This window comes from Mobula birostris, chromosome 6 (genome assembly GCF_030028105.1).
Source record: "Mobula birostris isolate sMobBir1 chromosome 6, sMobBir1.hap1, whole genome shotgun sequence".
Lineage (NCBI taxonomy): Eukaryota > Metazoa > Chordata > Chondrichthyes > Myliobatiformes > Myliobatidae > Mobula > Mobula birostris.
In genome coordinates, this window is record NC_092375.1 from 1,284,654 (window position 1) to 1,302,536 (window position 17,883).

The 17,883-nt window shown below is 42.1% G+C and overlaps 1 protein-coding gene across 4 annotated transcripts in view; it reads right to left on the minus strand.

The window, feature by feature from the left end:
* Window positions 1–17,883, minus strand: part of u2af1 (U2 small nuclear RNA auxiliary factor 1) — an 81,779-nt gene that overhangs the window by 53,096 nt on the left and 10,800 nt on the right. For all 4 annotated transcript variants that reach the window (XM_072259807.1, XM_072259805.1, XM_072259806.1 and 1 more), the window contains exon 2: window positions 5,576–5,663. In XM_072259807.1, the coding sequence (XP_072115908.1) occupies window positions 5,576–5,663 (88 nt within the window). The remainder of the gene's footprint in view (window positions 1–5,575; window positions 5,664–17,883) is intronic.

Consider the following 17,883-nt stretch of genomic DNA (forward strand, 5'->3'; position numbering starts at 1 on the left):
AGCTGCAAACTTGTTCACAAAGCCGTTAATATCGTTATCCAAATCACTGACATATAACTTTAAAAAGTGGTCTCACACCAACCTCTGTGGAACACCACTAGTCACTGGCAACCAATCATAAAAGTCTCCCTATATTCTCACTCTGCCTCCTGCCAATCAGCTAATGCTCTATCCATGCTAGTAACGTCCATGTAATACCATGGACAGCCTGATGTGTGGCAACTTGTCAAAGGCCTTAAGAAAATCCAAATACACAAAATCCACCAATTCTCCTTTGTTTATCCTGCTCGTTATTTCTTCAAAGAATTCCATCAGATTGGTCAGGCAAGATTTTCCCTTAAGGAAACCATGGCGATTTCAGTGTATTCCATCATGTGCTTCCAAATACCCCTAAACCACATCCTTAACAACCAATCACTGAGGCCAGACTAACTGGCCTTTTAATTTCCTTTCTTCTGCCTCTCTCTTTTCTTGAAGAATGGAGTAACATTTGCAATTTTCCTGTCCTCCAGAACCATGGCAGAACCTAATGTCTCCACTATCTCTTCAGCCATCTCTTTCAGAACCATGACGTGTACACCATCTGGTCCAGGTGAATTATTTACCCTTAGATCTTTCAGTTTCCCAAGAACCTTCTTCCTAGTAATGGTAGCTTCACACAGTTCTGACCCCTGACACTCTCCAACTTCCACCATACTGCTTGTGTCTTCCATAGTGAAGACTGATGCAAAATACTTATTCAATGTGTCCACCATTTCCTTGCCCTCCAATACTACCTCTCCAGCAGTCTGATATCCACTCTCACCTCTTTTACACTTTATGCATTTGAAGAAACTGTTGATAACCTCTTTAATATTATTAGTTAGTTTACCTTTGTATTCCACCATTTCCTTCGTTATGGCTTTTTTTTTTTAGTTGCCTTCTGTTGGTTTTTAAAAGCTTCCCAATCCTCTAAATTCCCACGAATTTTTGTTCTATTATATGCCCTCTCTCTGGCTTTTATGTTGGCTTTGACTTTCCTTGTCATCCTTTCTTCTTTGGGATGTATCTATCCTGTCTTCCGAATTGCTCCCAGAAAGTCCAGCCATTGCCCCTCTGCCATCATCCCTGCTAGTGTTCCAATCAATTATGGCCAACTCCTCTCTCACGTCTTTGTAGTTCCCTATACTCCACTGTAATACCGATACATCTCACTTTAACATTTTCCTCTCAAATTGCAGGGTGAATTCTATCATATTATGATCACCGTCTCCTTTACCTTAAGCTCTCTAATCAGTTCCAATTCATTGCACAACACCCAATTCAGAATAGGTGATCCTTTAGAGGACTCAACGACGAAGCTGCTCTAACTCTAGTCAGTCCCTTCTCATAACTGAAATATTCCATTTTAGGCAACATCCTGAGAAAAGTCTCAGCCCCAGCTGCAGCTCCTTTAGTGACAAATAGAACGGCACTGTACTACAGCCTCCCTGCTTTTATACCCTATCAGCCAAATCCACATTGCAGACCTCTGGATACAAGTCTAGTTATTTGATCACTGTGTCAGTTCATGGCCATTAGTGTTGTTGATGATAAAACTACCAGATTCTCATAAAACCACTAACTGGTTCACCGATGCTCTTCTGGGCAGAAAGGATATCATCTCTTGCCCAGCCTGCTCTGCTCGAGTCTAGAACCATATTTGGTCAAGTAGACACAATGGGCCAAAAACTTCTGATCTTATGGTCACGTCATGTCACTTACTGCCCTCTGTAATAGCCCAGTAACCCACCCTGTTCAAGGGAATTTAGGGATCTTTGGAAAGAATGGTAATTGATTGGCATTCAGAATCCAAAGGCATAATTTGAGCTTTCTAATTAAAAGGACACAGCTGTTAATAGGGCAGCATCTCTGCCTGTGCGCTGAAAAGAACAAGTAATGAAAAAATAAAACCAACACAGCTACAGAATAAATCATCACAGATCAGGAGTTGTAAAGGTGAGATACAGTCGATAGTTCAGTGTTATTAGGAGTTGTAAAGGTGAGATACAGGCGATAGTTCAGTGTTATCAGGAGTTGTACAGGTGAGATACAGTCGATAGTTCAGTGTTATCAGGAGTTGTAAAGGTGAGATACAGTCAATAGTTCAGTGTTATCAGAGGTTATAAAGGTGAGAAACAGTCGATCGTTCAGTGTTGTGTTTGCTCTGAAGTGTCATTCCTGTAAAATCCTTTCAAAGCACAAGGGCAAGATTCTAGAAACATGTAACCAGGACAAAAATTTCAGTTCCAACTTAATAGATAAAAACTAAAGTATACTGTGGCCTGAAAAGTCATCATTGATAGATCAGCAACTGCTGCAGTTATTTCAGAGCCAACAACTTGACAAGCTATAATCAGACTCACTGTTGGTCTGGGGCTTATATGCAAAAAAAAGCTGAAAGGCCAAAAAAGGAAAAGACATTATAATTGGCAGAATCTGTGGAGAGATGACATGAGTACAGAAAAGTGGATACAGGGACATGCTACTGATTGGAATGACAGATTTGGAATGTATTCTGCTTGCAGTAAAGAGCAACTTTGTAAATCACACACATCACCAATCTAACCGTGTTCCCTTATCCAGCTGATGCAGCCCTGAACCCAGTCATTGTAAAGCAGCAGCATCCCAGAATGAGAACATACATTAATTAGTACTCTTCTTAAAACCGCTGTCTGGAAAAAAAAGGCAAGTCAATAGTTAATCAGTAACAGTGAATTTAGATAGCAAAAACAGAACTCCCCCCCCCCCCCCACTCCAGCTGTTTGATCAGTGAATGTAGTGCGATGGGTAACAACAGACACCCTACGACTCCAGTAATGTGGTGGGAGGGGTAATGTCCATGCATTCTGATGGGGTAGTTGCCAAACAGGCATATGCCCACTGTATGTCAGACACGACATGGAAATCAGTGATTCAAATCCCAAGCTTTCTGGTGTTTATAAACTTGAGAAAGGGCAAAGCAAAATAAAATGAAAACAGGAAAAAAAACAAAATGAATTAATATTCTTTATATGAAAGCAGTTGTTGCAAAAATATAAAGGTTTAGTGGGGAGTCCAGGTAGGACTCAGGTTTTCCATCAGTAATATCTCCAGATCCTTCCAAAGAAATAACCATTTCCCTCACAGTAACTTCATGCAGTATGTCTCAATTCATGTGGTACAATTCACCCCTGCACAGCTATCACCCTTTGGACCAGTCTCTCATAAAACGTATCAGCATTCAACGAGGGTAATTAATGATAACAGGAAGTGAATGTAAACCACTTCTTGTATGATGGCAACAGCTGAAGGCTTCATGGATCACCAAATGGAGCCATTCAACACCCGCATCAGATTATGCAAGACTAAAAGGTTGGAAAACAAATGTTGACATGAGCTGTGGTGCACAGCATTGCCTGAAAGCCAGAGGAAAGCCCAAGACACCCAAGAATGTCACAATCTAGTGACAATGTGTGACTTCAACATCCACCTACTTCACAGTGGAATTACCCCTGAAGATAATAATCTTACAGAGAATACAATCATCCACAAGGAAAAGCACATGGAAATTAGGGAGGGGCATGTTACATTATTGAGGTGCTTTTGGGTGTCTTGAAAAACATCAAGATGGATAAGTCTCCAGGGCATGACATGACCTGACCCAGAATACTGAGGGTATAACAGATCTGAGGGAGGAACCTGCTACTGTTTTAACAGAGATGTTTGATATTGAGGAGCTTTAAACTGGGCAAAGAAGAGGTTCACTATGATGTTGCCTGGATTGTAGTGCATGAGCCTACATGGATTCTTTATCCTGGAGCATCAGAGGCTAACGGGTAATATTATGAGGTAGATTTACACAGAATGGTAGGTGTGGGGAGCTGCTTAACAGGCATTTAGACAGGTATATGAACAGGCAGGATATGGAAAAAAATGTACCACGTGTAGGCAGAAGGAATTAGTTTGGAAACTGTGTACTGTTCTATGTTCTATGCCCAGGAAATCTACATGACATCTATCCTACAGAACCCTAATTCATCAGCACACCAACTCTCAGTCGCAAGCAGGACAACACTAAATGTGGTTTCTTGGTATGTATACAATGAAACTGCTCTTCAGAATCAAAAGTTGCACTTCTAATGTTTGAGAATATCCATGATCTTTTCACTACGAATACCTCAGAAAACAAACTGGATGTGCACAAATGCACATCATTAGAACCTGTACTACCAGTTCAGTAAAAACCCAACAAGTTTAACAACACATGAGAAGGGGAAATATGAGGTCCTTCCTGGGTGTTGAGCATTTAAACAGCCATCACAGAAGTTAAATGTAGATGGATGGGCTAGTAAGTTTGCAGATGATATGAAGATTGGTGTTGTGGATAGTGTAGAATACTGGCAAAGAATACAGCGGGATATAGATCAGTTACAGATATAGGCAGAGAAGTGGCACGGTATTACCTCGATTACAGGGCATGTGCTATAACGAGAGGTTGGATAAACGGGCTGTTTTCTCTGCAGTGGTGGAGGCTGAGGGGAGATCTGATAGAGGTTTATAAGATTATGAGAGGCAGAGATAGAATAGACAGACAGCATCTTTGTCCCAGGGTTGAAATGTCTAATACCAACGGGCATGCATTGAAGGTGTAATTTCAAAGGAGACGCGAGGGCAATTTGTTTTTACACAGGAAGCGAGGGGTGCCTGGAATGTGCTGCCTCAGGTGGTGGTAGAGACAGATACATTAGAGACTTTCAATAGATGCTTCGATAGGCACATGAATGTGAGGAAAATTTAAGAATATGTAGGCAGAAGAGATTAGTTTAGTCAGGCATTTAATTACTAATGTAATTGTTTCAGCACAACATTTGGGCCGAAAGGTCTGTTCTTGTGATGTACTGTTCGATGGTCCAACAAAAAAGTCAGTAGTCCACTGACAAAACGGAGAGATGACCTCAAAACTACTTAGTGACAGAAGCAGATGAATATATTAATTCAAAGGCAGACCAGTTGAAGCAACAAATTGATCAAGACTTACATCTCTCTATTTAAAGAAACAGAGGACTGACTGGGAATAAGGCAATACTGAAAGGTGAGAAAGCAGAAGCTACGTGTCCAGTGGGTAAAGTGGGCAAAGCAGGGAAGCTTGGGCAACTCTCGGTCCCTGCAGCAATGTTTTATAATACTAATTTTGGCTAATTGATGGGTTCACCATAGTTGAAGCACAATCTTGGAAGTGGACACCATGTGAAGTGTTCAGTTGCTCTTTTGAAGTTACCACTGGATTGACAAAGGCAAATTAGCCACAGATAGTCAAAAGCTTCGAGCCAGATAATTAGAAAGACAGTTTTTACACAAGCTCAGCACTCTGCAATGACAACTCAAGGTCCCAGAGATACACCAACCCAGGGTTCTAATAGTATACATCCAAAAGATATGAAAATCTTTTGTAAAAGTGAACAGTGCTAACAATGTATTTTTTATGGACAGCTGAGTGAACAGCTAGCACGCTTAACAGCTCTGGTAGAGTTAAATACTGACAGGTTTACATCACAAGCTGACATGGCAGGCTTACCTGACTGAATGTGGGCTTGTTGTGCAAACGAGAACATCTGTCTCCATGACGACAGGCTCCAATTTTAAAGTAAAATGAACAGTTGACCCTGTTGAAGAGGACACAGCTGGTAAGCACACCAATCAATGCAGCAGGTCTAAATGTCTGGCTGTACCTTCTCACTCATTTAGAATAAGCTCAGAAGCTCATGCCATTCAGCGTGGCCCTTCAGCCCCCTGAGTCTATGCTGACATCAAGCTCTTTTAACACTAGAGATAGAGGTGGCTCGAGAGGAAGAAAGGCTAAGCAGGCTGAGCCTGTACTAACTGGAATACAGATGTGACCTGATTGACACACACATGTAGGGAATTGGCCACAAGGTGAAGGGAGTACCTGGAGAAAGGTCCATTATCTTAAAATTACAGATCACTGATCAAAATGAAAAATTTTTCCTGATGCATTCTGGATCTTTGGAAACTCGGGCCCTCAAGACCCAGCAACAACTCTGTATTCTTTCAGTCTTATTGATTTTTGCTGTCGGTGGGTGACCAGAACAGTATACAATACCCCAAACGTCTTATGCAACTTGAACAGAACATCCCAACTCCTGCACTTAACACTTTAGATCTATGAAGGCCAATGTGCCAAAAGCTTCCTTTACAATCCTATCTACCTGTGTTGCCACTTTTAAGACCTCACACTTGTCCACATTAAATTCCATCCATCACATTCCAGCTGGTCCAGATCCCATTGCAAGCCATAATAGCCCCCTTCCCTGCTGCTATGCCCACATCTTGGTTGTCATCCACCGAACCAGTTAACCATCTACTACCACTCTCCGGCTTCTCCCACAAAGCCAATATAGAATCCAAATTACAATTACTACCTCACTCTGAACCTTTGTGACCAGCACCCCCCTCCCCCACATGTGGGATTTTGTCAAAGGCTTAGCACAAGGTTTAAAGGACATCGGAGTTGAGCAGTATTAGGCCAAAGTAGGCAGGATAGTGATTAGACCCAGATTGGATTCAAGTGTGATCTCATTGAATGATTAATTAAATAATTTATTTAAGGACAAAACTAGCCCATTCATGCTCCTGCTTAACATGTTTTCTAAAGTCAAGTTCTTCTCCAGCTCACAGCCTTTAACGTGCAGGTTTGAGGACAACGAGGGCTCAGTCCTTAGTGAGCAATGAGTAGGTCTGACTGACTGAAGGACAGCTGACAATCAGTATCAGGTTGAATACAATTGGAGAGTGAGGTGAAAGGGAGGGTTCTAGATGGATGGGGAATTCTAAGAGAGAAGAGTATGCCACCTGGGGTAAAGATCTATGCCATGAAATTAATAAATGTTGTCCTATCACTTATCACTACTAGACAACACGGATAATCATAGTCACTGTTCCCTGGGGAGCACCACCACCATCTGCTATCCTCTAGTCTGAGGCTACATCCACACTAGACTGGATAAATCTGTAACCGAAGCTTCTTCTCTTCGTTTTGACCCTCCGTCCACACTAAAACGGCGTTTTCCTCCCCCAAAAACGGAGCTTTTCTAAAACACTCTCCAGAGTGTTTAAATCTGAAAATGCCATTGGCCGTTATCGTACGTACGGGGTAACCGGCTAATTTTAAAACCGCTGTCATGACGTGCTGGAACAAATGGTGGCGGCAGCACAGCATTTCATTGTTTTCTTAAACGCAACCTCCAACACCACAACAATAACTGACAGTAGATGTGTAACATCCTAATGTAACATTGTATGGAAATACAAGACAACACTGATGCAGACATCTTTTATACATTTAACAAGGTGCTTTATTAATGTATTGCTTGTGCAAACATTCAATAGATGCAATTGTCACTTTTTCCCAGTAACTTGTTTTATTGCACATGTTAAATACAGCAAAATAATACAAAGACATGGCAAATGTAAAGGCAAACAAATGAGGTAACAGCAACTTTCACTTTTGCCCAGTAACAAGCCTTATTGCATTTATTTGTAGCTGTTGTCCCTTTCATCGGTGAAGAGACCATGGCTGTAGGAAATGTTTCTGGACAAACGCGCACCAAGTCTTCCGTTTGACAATTTCCTTTTAAGCTTTCCTAGTCTGTAACTGGACAAACGCGCACCAAGTATACCGTTTCCTCTTCACTTGTTTTCTGTATGTCCTGCACATGCCCAGTAGGAGGAGATTCGCCCAAATATCTGTTTTAATGTGGATGGAAGTATTTTCAGAATCACCTGGTGTGGACGCCTATCGTTTTTACGCGAAACCGGCGTTTTCAAAATTATCCGGTATAGTGTGGACATAGCCTAAGAACTGATATACCAGAGCCCAATGCCACATGACAGAAAGTCAATGTCCTAAACACAATGCTGCCACCCCTCCAGTTTCATGGGCTTTCTTTTGTGCAAGACTTGATACGATGGGTTAACTACCATTACAAATTTTGCTCTCTTTTTGCACTATATTTTTATATTTCTATTGTAACTGAGTAATATTTAATATATTGTACATTAATGTACTGCTGCTAAAAAAACAAATTTTAAAGGGCCAGAAGGGCCTTCTCTGCACTGTATCTCAATAATTACATAATAAGCCAGATTCTGCCTCATTGATCATGTAAAGCAGAAAACCATTCCTTTAAGCAACGTGCAGCCTCAGTATCCTGAGTCTCCCTTAGCAAACACAGCATCATGGACAATCCTAGTGCAAGTTAAGTCTTATATTTGCTTCTTTCCATTTATATAAAAATTACTAATTTTAAATGGTAAAGTTTGGAACAATGTAACCATATCTGGAACAGAAAGACCACATCCTATCTCTTTGGTTGAATATCTAATATTGTCGCTATTAAAGAACCAAATTCAAGTTCTAGCTGCTTCTCCCCTCTTTAAATCTTACAGTTGTGATTTTTTATTCTTTGTGTGGGTGAAGTCCCAGTAACAAGAAGTTCCCTCACTTCCAACCTGGACAGTCTGTAGTCAGTAACCATAAATTTGGTCTTGGCAGAAGTAATCGCGTCCAAAAAGCCTGTAGTCAGTGTCCATACGAGTTAGAACATTGAATATTTGCAACTGGAATTTGCCTTGTTCTGATGAAGGGCCTTTGATCTGAAGTGTTAACTGCACTTTTCATGCTGGGAACCTGCTAATCTTTCTACCATTTTACATTAAAACCTTCTAACCAGTTAAACTTTGTAGATAGTTCATTACACTCTCTCATAGTCATAAGAGAAGTATAACACAGAAACAGACCCTTCGGCCTATCGAATCCATGCTGAAACCATTAAAACTGCCAGCTCCCATCGACCTGCACTGCGACCATAACTTTCTGTACACCTACTATTCATGTACCTATACAAACTTCTCTTAAATGTGGAAATTGAGCTCGCATGGACCACTTGTGCTGGCAGCTCATTCCACACTCGCACGACTCTCTGAGTGAGGAGATTTCCCCTCATGTTCCCCTTAAACTTTTCACCTTTCACCCTTAACCCCTGGTTGTAGTCCCACCTAACCTCAGTGGGAAAAGCCTGCTTGCATTTACCCTATCTATACTCCTCATAATATCGTATACCTCTACTAAACCTGCTCTCAAACCTATTCAATTTTTCCTTCTATGTCAGGTTGTCCAGACCCGGCATTATCCTTGTAAATATTCTCTGTACCTTATTTATATCTTTCCTGTAGATAGGCGGTCAAAACGGCATATAATGCTCCAAAACAGGCCTCACCAACGTCTCATACAACTTCAACATAACATCCCATCTCCTGTACTCAGTATTTGAATTTATGAAGGCCAATGTGCCAAAAGTTTTCTTTACAACCTTATCTACATATGATGCCACTTTCAATGAATTATGGAACTGTATTCCCAGATCTCTTTATTCTACCGCACTCCTGAATGCCCTACTGTTCACTGTGTAAGACCTACCCTTGTTGGTATCCTACAAACAAAAGAAAATCTGCAGATGCTGGAAACCCAAGCAACACACACAAAATGCTGGAGGAATTCAGCAGGCCAGACAGCATGTATAGAAAAAAGTACAGCCGACGTTTCCGGTCGAGACCCTTCGGCAGGACTGTACTTTTTTCCATAGATGCAGCCTGGACTGCTGAGTTCCTCCAGCATTTTGTGTGTGCTGGTTGGTCTTCTGAAGTGCAATACTTGCACTAGAGTGTATTAAATACCATCTGCCATTTTTGAGTCTATTATTCCAGCTGATGCAGATCATCTGCAAGCCATGATAGCCTTCCTTGCTGTCCAATACACCCCTAATCTTGGTGCATTCCACAAATTTACTAATCCAGTTAAACACATCATCTAGATTATTCATATCGATGACAATAACAACAGACCTGGCACCGATGCCTGCAGCATTCCACTAGTCAGAGAGGCAACTACCCACTATCATTCTCTGGCCTCTCACACAAAGTCAATGTCTAATCCAATTTACTACCTTATCTTGAATGCAGAGCGACTGAACCTCGTTGACCTGCCTCCGATGGGGGACTCTGTCAAATGTTCATTTACACAACATCCACTGCCTTGCCTTCATCCACTTTCCTGGTAACTTCTTTGAAAAACTCCAGGATTGGTCAGACATGACCTACTATGCACGAAGTCATGCTGACTATCCTTAATCAGTCCATTTAAAAACGCAAACACGGGGAATTATGCAGATGCTGGAAATTCAAGCAACACACATCAAAATTGCCGGAGAATGCAGCAGGCCAGGCAGCGTCTCTAGCAAGAGGTACAGTCGACGTTTCGGGCCGAGACCCTTCGTCAGGACTAACTGAAAGAAGCGCTAGTAAGAGATTTGAAAGTGGGAGGGGGAGATCCTGTCTTCTCCTATCATCTTGGATCTGGGTTGAAATAGATGGGGTGGTTGGTGCACAACTAGTGACTGCTTGTAAGGAATTTATGGAGAAGGATAGGACAAAGAAGCACTCAGCCAGATGGTTTGAGAATTGTCTATTTTAATGCGAGGAGTATCACGGGCAAGGTAGATGAACTTAAGAGTGTGGATCAATATGTGGAACTGTGATGTTGTGGCCATTACAGAGACTTGGATGTCTCAGGGGCAGGAATGGCTGCTAGTGTGCCAGGGTTTAGATGTTTCAAAAAGGACTGGCAGGAAGGCAAAAGAGGAAGTCATGGAGAGATTGTCTGAGTCATCATGGGTGGAAGTCAGAAAGAGGAAAGGGGCAATAACTCTACTGGGTGTTTTTATAGAGACCCAAAAGTAGCAGACATCGAGGAGCAGATAGGGAGGCAGATTCTGCAACAGTGTAATAATAATAATAATAATAATAATAATAATAGAGTTGTTGTATGGGCCATTTTAATTTTCCTAATACTAATACTAAGGAGAAGATGGCAGCGCGCGCAGCCTCTCTGGTGAATGATATCTGTAATCTGTCAAGTAGGGGACCGTGCACAATTCTGATTTGATGGATACAGATGTGAGAGTACGGAGGAACATCTGGAAAACTTCTGAAATGCCCGCTTCGCTGCCGCTGCTACTGTGTGGTAACCGGAATCTCCAGAGCAAAAGGCCCCGAATCCTTGGCTTTGCTTATGTCAGCGGTCAGGGCCAAGTCGAAGGTGCTCGGGAGGCTGTATCAGAGGGGCTGGCCGGAGGCTTGAAGTTTTCGGACGGATGGACTCAGTATCGGCTGCTTCCAAGGCACCGGCAAGTTGACCACACCTGGAGGTTTATGGCAGGGAGTTTCTCCCTTTTGCCACCTGCTATCGGGGACTTCTGAGACTTTTTTTTTTTTACCATGCCCATGCTTTGGTCTTCATCAAATTATGGTATTGCTTTGCACTGCTGTAACTATATGTTATAATTATGTGGTTCTGTCAGTGTTAGTCATTGATTTGTCCTGTTTTCTGTGATATCACTCCAGAGAAACATTGTATCATTTCTTAATGCATGTATGCATTTTTAAATGACAATAAAAGAGGACTGAATGTTCTCATAATCTAACTGGAATCTCCTTACAGCAAGGGGTTTAGATGGGGTGGAGTTTGTTAGGCGTGTTCAAAAAGGTTTCCTGACACAACATGTAGATAAGCCAACAAGAGAAGCTGTACTTGACCTGGTATTGGGAAAGAATCTGGGCAGGTGTCAGATCGCTTGGTGGGAGAGCATTTTTGGACCTAGATAAGTGTGAAGTGGTTCATTTTGGCAGGTCAAATTTGCGTAAAAAGGGCATGTAGGATCACTGGGGACCCTGAGTCACCTCAACCACAATCTATTCCAGCTGCTACCATCCGAGAAATGGTACCGCAGCATAAAAGCCAGGACCAACAGGCTCCGGGACAGCTTCTTCCACCAGGCCATCAGACCGATTAACTCATGCTGCGTGATTTGAGTGTACTCTATATTACATTGACTGTTCTATTTATTATAAATTACTATGATTGCACATTTAGATGTAGACATAACGTAAAGATTTTTACTCCTCATGTATGTGAAGGATGTAAGAAATAAAGTCAATTCAATAATATTAATGGCAAGACTCTTGGCAGTGTGGAGGACCAGCAACATCTTAGGGTCCATGTCCATAGGACACTCAAGCTCCTGCGCGGGTTGACAGCGTTGTTAAGAAGGCGTATGGTATGCTGGCCTTCATCAACCATGGGATTGAGTTCAAAAACCGGGAGGTAATGTTAAGCTATAGAAGATCCTAGTTAGATCTCACTTGGGAGTACTGTGTTTGGTTCTGGTCACCTCATTAAAGGAATGATGTGGATACTATAGAGAGAGTACAAAGGAGATTTACAAGGATATTGCCTGGACTGGAGAGCATACCTAAGAATAGATTGAGTGAAATTGGTCTTTTCACCTTGGAGTGACGGAGGATGAGAGGTGACCTGATAAAGGTGTATAAGATGATGAGAGGCATTGATCGTGTGGATAGCCAGAGGCTTTTCTCCAGGGTTGAAATGGCTAACACGAGGGGGCGTAGTTTTAAGGTGCTTGGAAGTAGGTACAAGGGGGATGTCTGAGGCAGGTTTTCCACAGAGAGAGTAGTGAGTGCGTGGAATGCACTGCCAGCGAAGGTGGTAGAGGTGGATACAATAGGGTCTTTTAAGAGACTCTTAGATAGGTACAAGGAGCTTAGAAAAATAGAGGGCTAGGCACTAGGGAAATTCTAGGGAGTTTCTAGCATAGGTTACATGGTCGGCACAACATTGGCCTGTAACTTGCTGTAGATTTTCTATGTTTCCAAGTCAGCAATAACTCCACCTAACATAGCAGCTGATTTATATCCTGCCTTGGAGATGCCTCATTACCAACTACAGCATTAATATGCATAATATATCCTCAACTTTCACATATATCCTACTTGTGCACGTAACAAAAGACAGCAGCAATCCAGCAGGTACATCTGATTTGGCAGGGCAATTTGTAACCGGAATGATGGGGTTAAGGATGATGAAGTTGGTATACAACTAGGTGCAGTGTGTAGTAAGGACTATGAGGAAGGACAGGCAGATGACAGGCAAAATTGCAGTCAGAGGGATGAACTGAAGTGTACCGTGGGGACAAAATCAAAAAGGTGATGAATGCACAGCTGAAAGTGTTGTATTTGAATGCTTGCTGTATACAGAATAATGTAGATGACCTTGTAGTGCAATTAGAGATTGGTGCATACATCACTGAGTTGTAGCTGAAAGAAAATCATTGTTGGGAGTTTAATATCCAAGGGTACACTTGTATAGAAAGCACAGGCAGGTAGGCAGAGAGGGTGGTGTGGCTCTTGGTAATAAATGAAACAAAATCCTTAGAAAGAGATGGCGTAGGATTGGAAGATGTAGAATATTTGTGGGTAAAGTTTTAAAAAAGGTTAAAAATAAAGACACTGATGGGAGTTATATACAAACCTCAGAACAGTAGCCAGAATGAGGGATATAAATTACAACGGGAGATAGAAAATGTATGTCAAAAAGGCAATTTTATGATGGCCATGGGGGATTTCAATATGTAGGTAGATTGGGAATATCAGGTTCGTGCAGGATCCCTAGAGGGGGAATTTGTAGAATGCCTATGAGATTTCTTTTTTACAGCAGCATGGTTGAGGCCACTGGGGAATCAGCTGCTCTGGATTGGGTGCTGTGTAATGAACAGCATTTGATTAGGGAGCAGAAAGTAAAGAAACCATTAAGAGGCAAAGATCATAATATGTTGGAATTCACCCTGCAATTTGAAAGGGAGAAGATAAAGTCAGATTACTGTGGAGTAAAGGGAATTACAGAGACATGAGAGGGGAGCTGGCCAGAATTGATTGGAAGGGGACACTAACAGGGGTGAGAGCAGAAAAACAATGGCTAGAGTTTCTGGGGACAATTCAGAAAGGCACAGGATAAGTACACTGCAAAGAATATTCTAAATAGTGGATGAGGCAACTGTGGCTGACAAGTCAAGTCAAAAATACAGCAGAAAAGCAAAAGAGCCAGGCACACAATATAGCAAAAACTAGTGGGAAGTTAGAGGATTGAGATGATTTGCAAGACATTACTTCCTACAAAGTGAGAAGTGGATTTAAGGTGGAGGCTTATATGGGAGGCAGGGTTTGAGGGTTGGCACAACATTGTGGGCTGAAGAGCCTGTACTGTGCTGTACTATTCTATGTTCTATGTAAAACCCAATAGCATGAATGGCAGTGATGCTTCACCACCAGAAGAACTCAATGTCCTCTATGCCCGCTTTGAAAAGGCGAACACAACTACAGCTGTGAAGATTCCTGCTGCACCTGATGACCCTGTGATTTCTGTCTCAGAGACTGATGTTAGGTTGTCTTTAAAGAGAGTGAACCCTCGCAAGGTGGAAGGACCTGATGGAGTACCTGGTAAGGCTCTGAAAACCTGTGCCTACCAACTAGTGGAGTATTCAAGGACATTTTCAACCTCTCACTGTTACGGGTGGAAGTTCCCACATGCTTCAAAAAGGCAACAATTATACCTGTGTCTGAGAAGAATAATGTGAGCTGCCTTAATGACTATCACCTGGTAGCACTCACATCTACAGTTATGAAATGCTTTGAGAGGTTGTTCATGACTAGACTGAACTCCTGCCTCAGCAAGGACCTGGACCCATTGCAATTTGCCTATTGCCACAATAGGTCAACGGCAGACGCAATCTCAATGGCTCTCCACATGGCTTTAGACCAAACGGACAACACAAACACCTTGCTCAGGATGCTGTTCATCGACTACAGCTCAGCATTTAATACCATCATTCCCACAATCCTGATTGAGAAGTTGCAGAATCTGGGCCTCTGTATCTCTACTTCCAAACCGGAAGACCAAAATCTGTGCAAATTGATAATAACATATCCTCTTCACTGATGATCAACACTGGCGCACCTCAGGGGTATGTGCTTAGCCCACTGCTCTACTCTCTGTATACACATGACTGTGTGGCTAGGCACAGCTGAAACACCATCGATAAATTTGCTGATGATACAACCATTGTTGATAGAATCAATGTTCTATGTTGTCATTTAAAGTTAAGTTAGATAGATATATGGACAGGAAAGGAATGGAGGGTTATGGGCTGACTGCAGGTCGGTGGGAATAGGATAGGGTAAGAATTCGGCACAGACTAGAAGGGCCAAGATGGCCTGTTTCCGTGCTGTAATTGTTATATGGTTATATATGGTTAATCTCAGGTGGTGACAAGAAGGCATACAGGAGCAAGATATGCCAACTAGTAGAGTGGGGCCGCAGAAACAACCTGACATTCAACGTCAGTAAGACGAAAGAGTTGATTGTGAACTTCAGGAAGGGTAAGACGAAGGCACATATACCAATCCTCATAGAGGGATCAGAAGTGGAGAGAGTGAGAAGCTTCAAGTTCCTGGGTGTCAAGATCTCTGAGGATCTAACCTGGTCATATCGATGCAGTTATAAAGAAGGCAAGACAGCGACTATACTTCATTTGGAGTTTGAAGAGATTTGGCATGTCAACAAATACACTCAAAAACTTCTATAGAAGTGCCATGGAGAACATTCTGACAAGCTGCATCACTGTCTGGTATGGGGGGGGAGGGTGCTACTGCACAGGACCAAAAGAAGCTGCAGAGGGTTGTAAATCTAGTGAGCTCCGTCTTGGGTACTAGCCTACAAAGTACCCAGGACACCTTTAGGGAATGATGTCTCAGAAAAGCAGCGTCCATTATTAAGGACCTTCAGCACCCAGGGCATGCCCTTTTCTCACTGTTACCATCAGGTAGGAGGTACAGACGCCTGAAGGCACACACTCAGCGATTCAGGAACAGCTTCTTCCCCTCTGGCATCGGATTCCTAAATGGACATCGAACCCTTGGATACTACCTCACTTTTTTAGTATACAGTATTGCTGTTTTTTGCATGATTTTTAATCTATTCAATACACATATACTGTAACTGATTTACTTATTTATTATTATTTGGTTTTCTCTTCTATATTATGTATTGCATTGAACTGCTGCTGCTAAGTTAACAAATTTCACGTCACATGCTGGTGCTAATAAACCTGATTTTGATTCTGAACTTTCAAAAATGAACAGAAGGCGACTAAAAAAGCCATAAGGAGAAAAAAGACGAAAAGATAAAGATATAAACTAGCCAAAAATATTAACACAGGACACCAATTTTTAAAAAAGATATACAGTGGCATGCAAAAGTCTGTGCACCCCTGGTCAAAATTTCTGTTACTGTGAATAGTTAAGCGAGTAAAAGATGAACTGATTTCCAAAAGGCATAAAGTTAAAGATGACACATTTCTTTGATTATTTTAATCAAGAAAACCTTTTTATTTCCATCTTTTACAGTTTCAAAATAACAAAAAAGGAAAAGGGCCCGAAACAAATGTTTGGGCACCCTACATGGCAGTACCTAGTACCACCACCTTTGGCAAGTATCACAGCTTGTAAACACTTTTTGTAGCCAACTAAGAGTCTTTCAATTCTTGTTTGGGGGATTTTCACCCATTCTTCCTTGCAAAAGGCTTCTAGTTCTGTGAGATTCTTGGGTCGTCTTGCATGCACTGCTCTTTCCACAGATTTTCGATGATGTTTAGGTCGGGGGATTGTGAGGGCCATGGCAAGACCTTCAGCGTGAGCCTCTTGAGGTAGTCCATTGTGGATTTTGAGGTGTGTTTAGGTCCATTATCCTGTTGTAGAAGCCATCCTCTTTTCATCTTTGGCTTTTTTATAGATGGTGTGATGCTTGCTTCCAGAATTTGCTGGTATTTAATTGAATTCATTCTTCCCTCTACCAAGTGTTGGGCACGTGGCCAAGCAATTAAGGCGTTCATCTAGTGATCTGAAGGTCGCTAGTTCGAGCCTCAGCTGTGGCAGCGTGTTTGTGTCCTTGAGCAAGGCACTTAACCACACATTGCTCTGGTGTCTGTGTGAGTGGCGCCCCACACATGCTTCCAATCTGCGCCTTGTAAGGCATGAAAATGCCCAACACAGGCCTCTCCTGGTCTGAGTTGACATTTCCCTTCCCCTTCCCTCTACCAGTAAATGTTCCCCATGCCACTGGTTGCAACACAAGCCCAAAGCATGATTGATCCACCCCCATGCTTAACAATTGGAGGGGGGTTCTTTTCATGAAATTCTGCACCCTTTTTTCTCTAAACATACCTTTGCTCATTGCAGCCAAAAAGTTCTATTCAAAGGGTTCAAAGGAACATCTAAACAAGCCTGATGCATTTTGGAAACAAATCCTGTGGACTGATTAAGTTAAAATAGAACTTTATGGCCACAATGAGCAAAGGTATGTTTGAAGAAAAAAGGGTGCAGAATTTCATGAAAAGAACCCTTCTCCAACTGTTAAACACTGGGGTGGATCGATCATGCTTTGGGCTTGTGTTGCAGCCAGTGGCACAGGGAACATTTACTGGTAGAGGGAAGAATGAATTCAACTAAATACCAGCAAATTCTGGAAGCAAACATTACACCATCTGTAAAAAAACCGAAGATGAAAAGAGGATGGCTTCTACAACAGGATAATGAACCTAAACACACCTCAAAATCCACAATGGACTACCTCAAGAGGCGCAAGCTGAAGGTTTTGCCATGGCCCTCACAATCCCCTGACCTAAACAAAATCAAGAATCTGTGGATAGACCTTAAAAGAGCAGTGCATGCAAGACGGCCCAAGAATCTCACAGAACTAGAAGCCTTTTGCAAGGAAGAATGGGTGAAAATCCCCCAAACAATTGAAAGACTGTCAGCTGGCTGCAAAAGCGTTTACCAGCTGTGATTCTTGCCAAGGGGGGTGGTACTAAGTACTGCCATGCAGGGTGCCCAAACTTT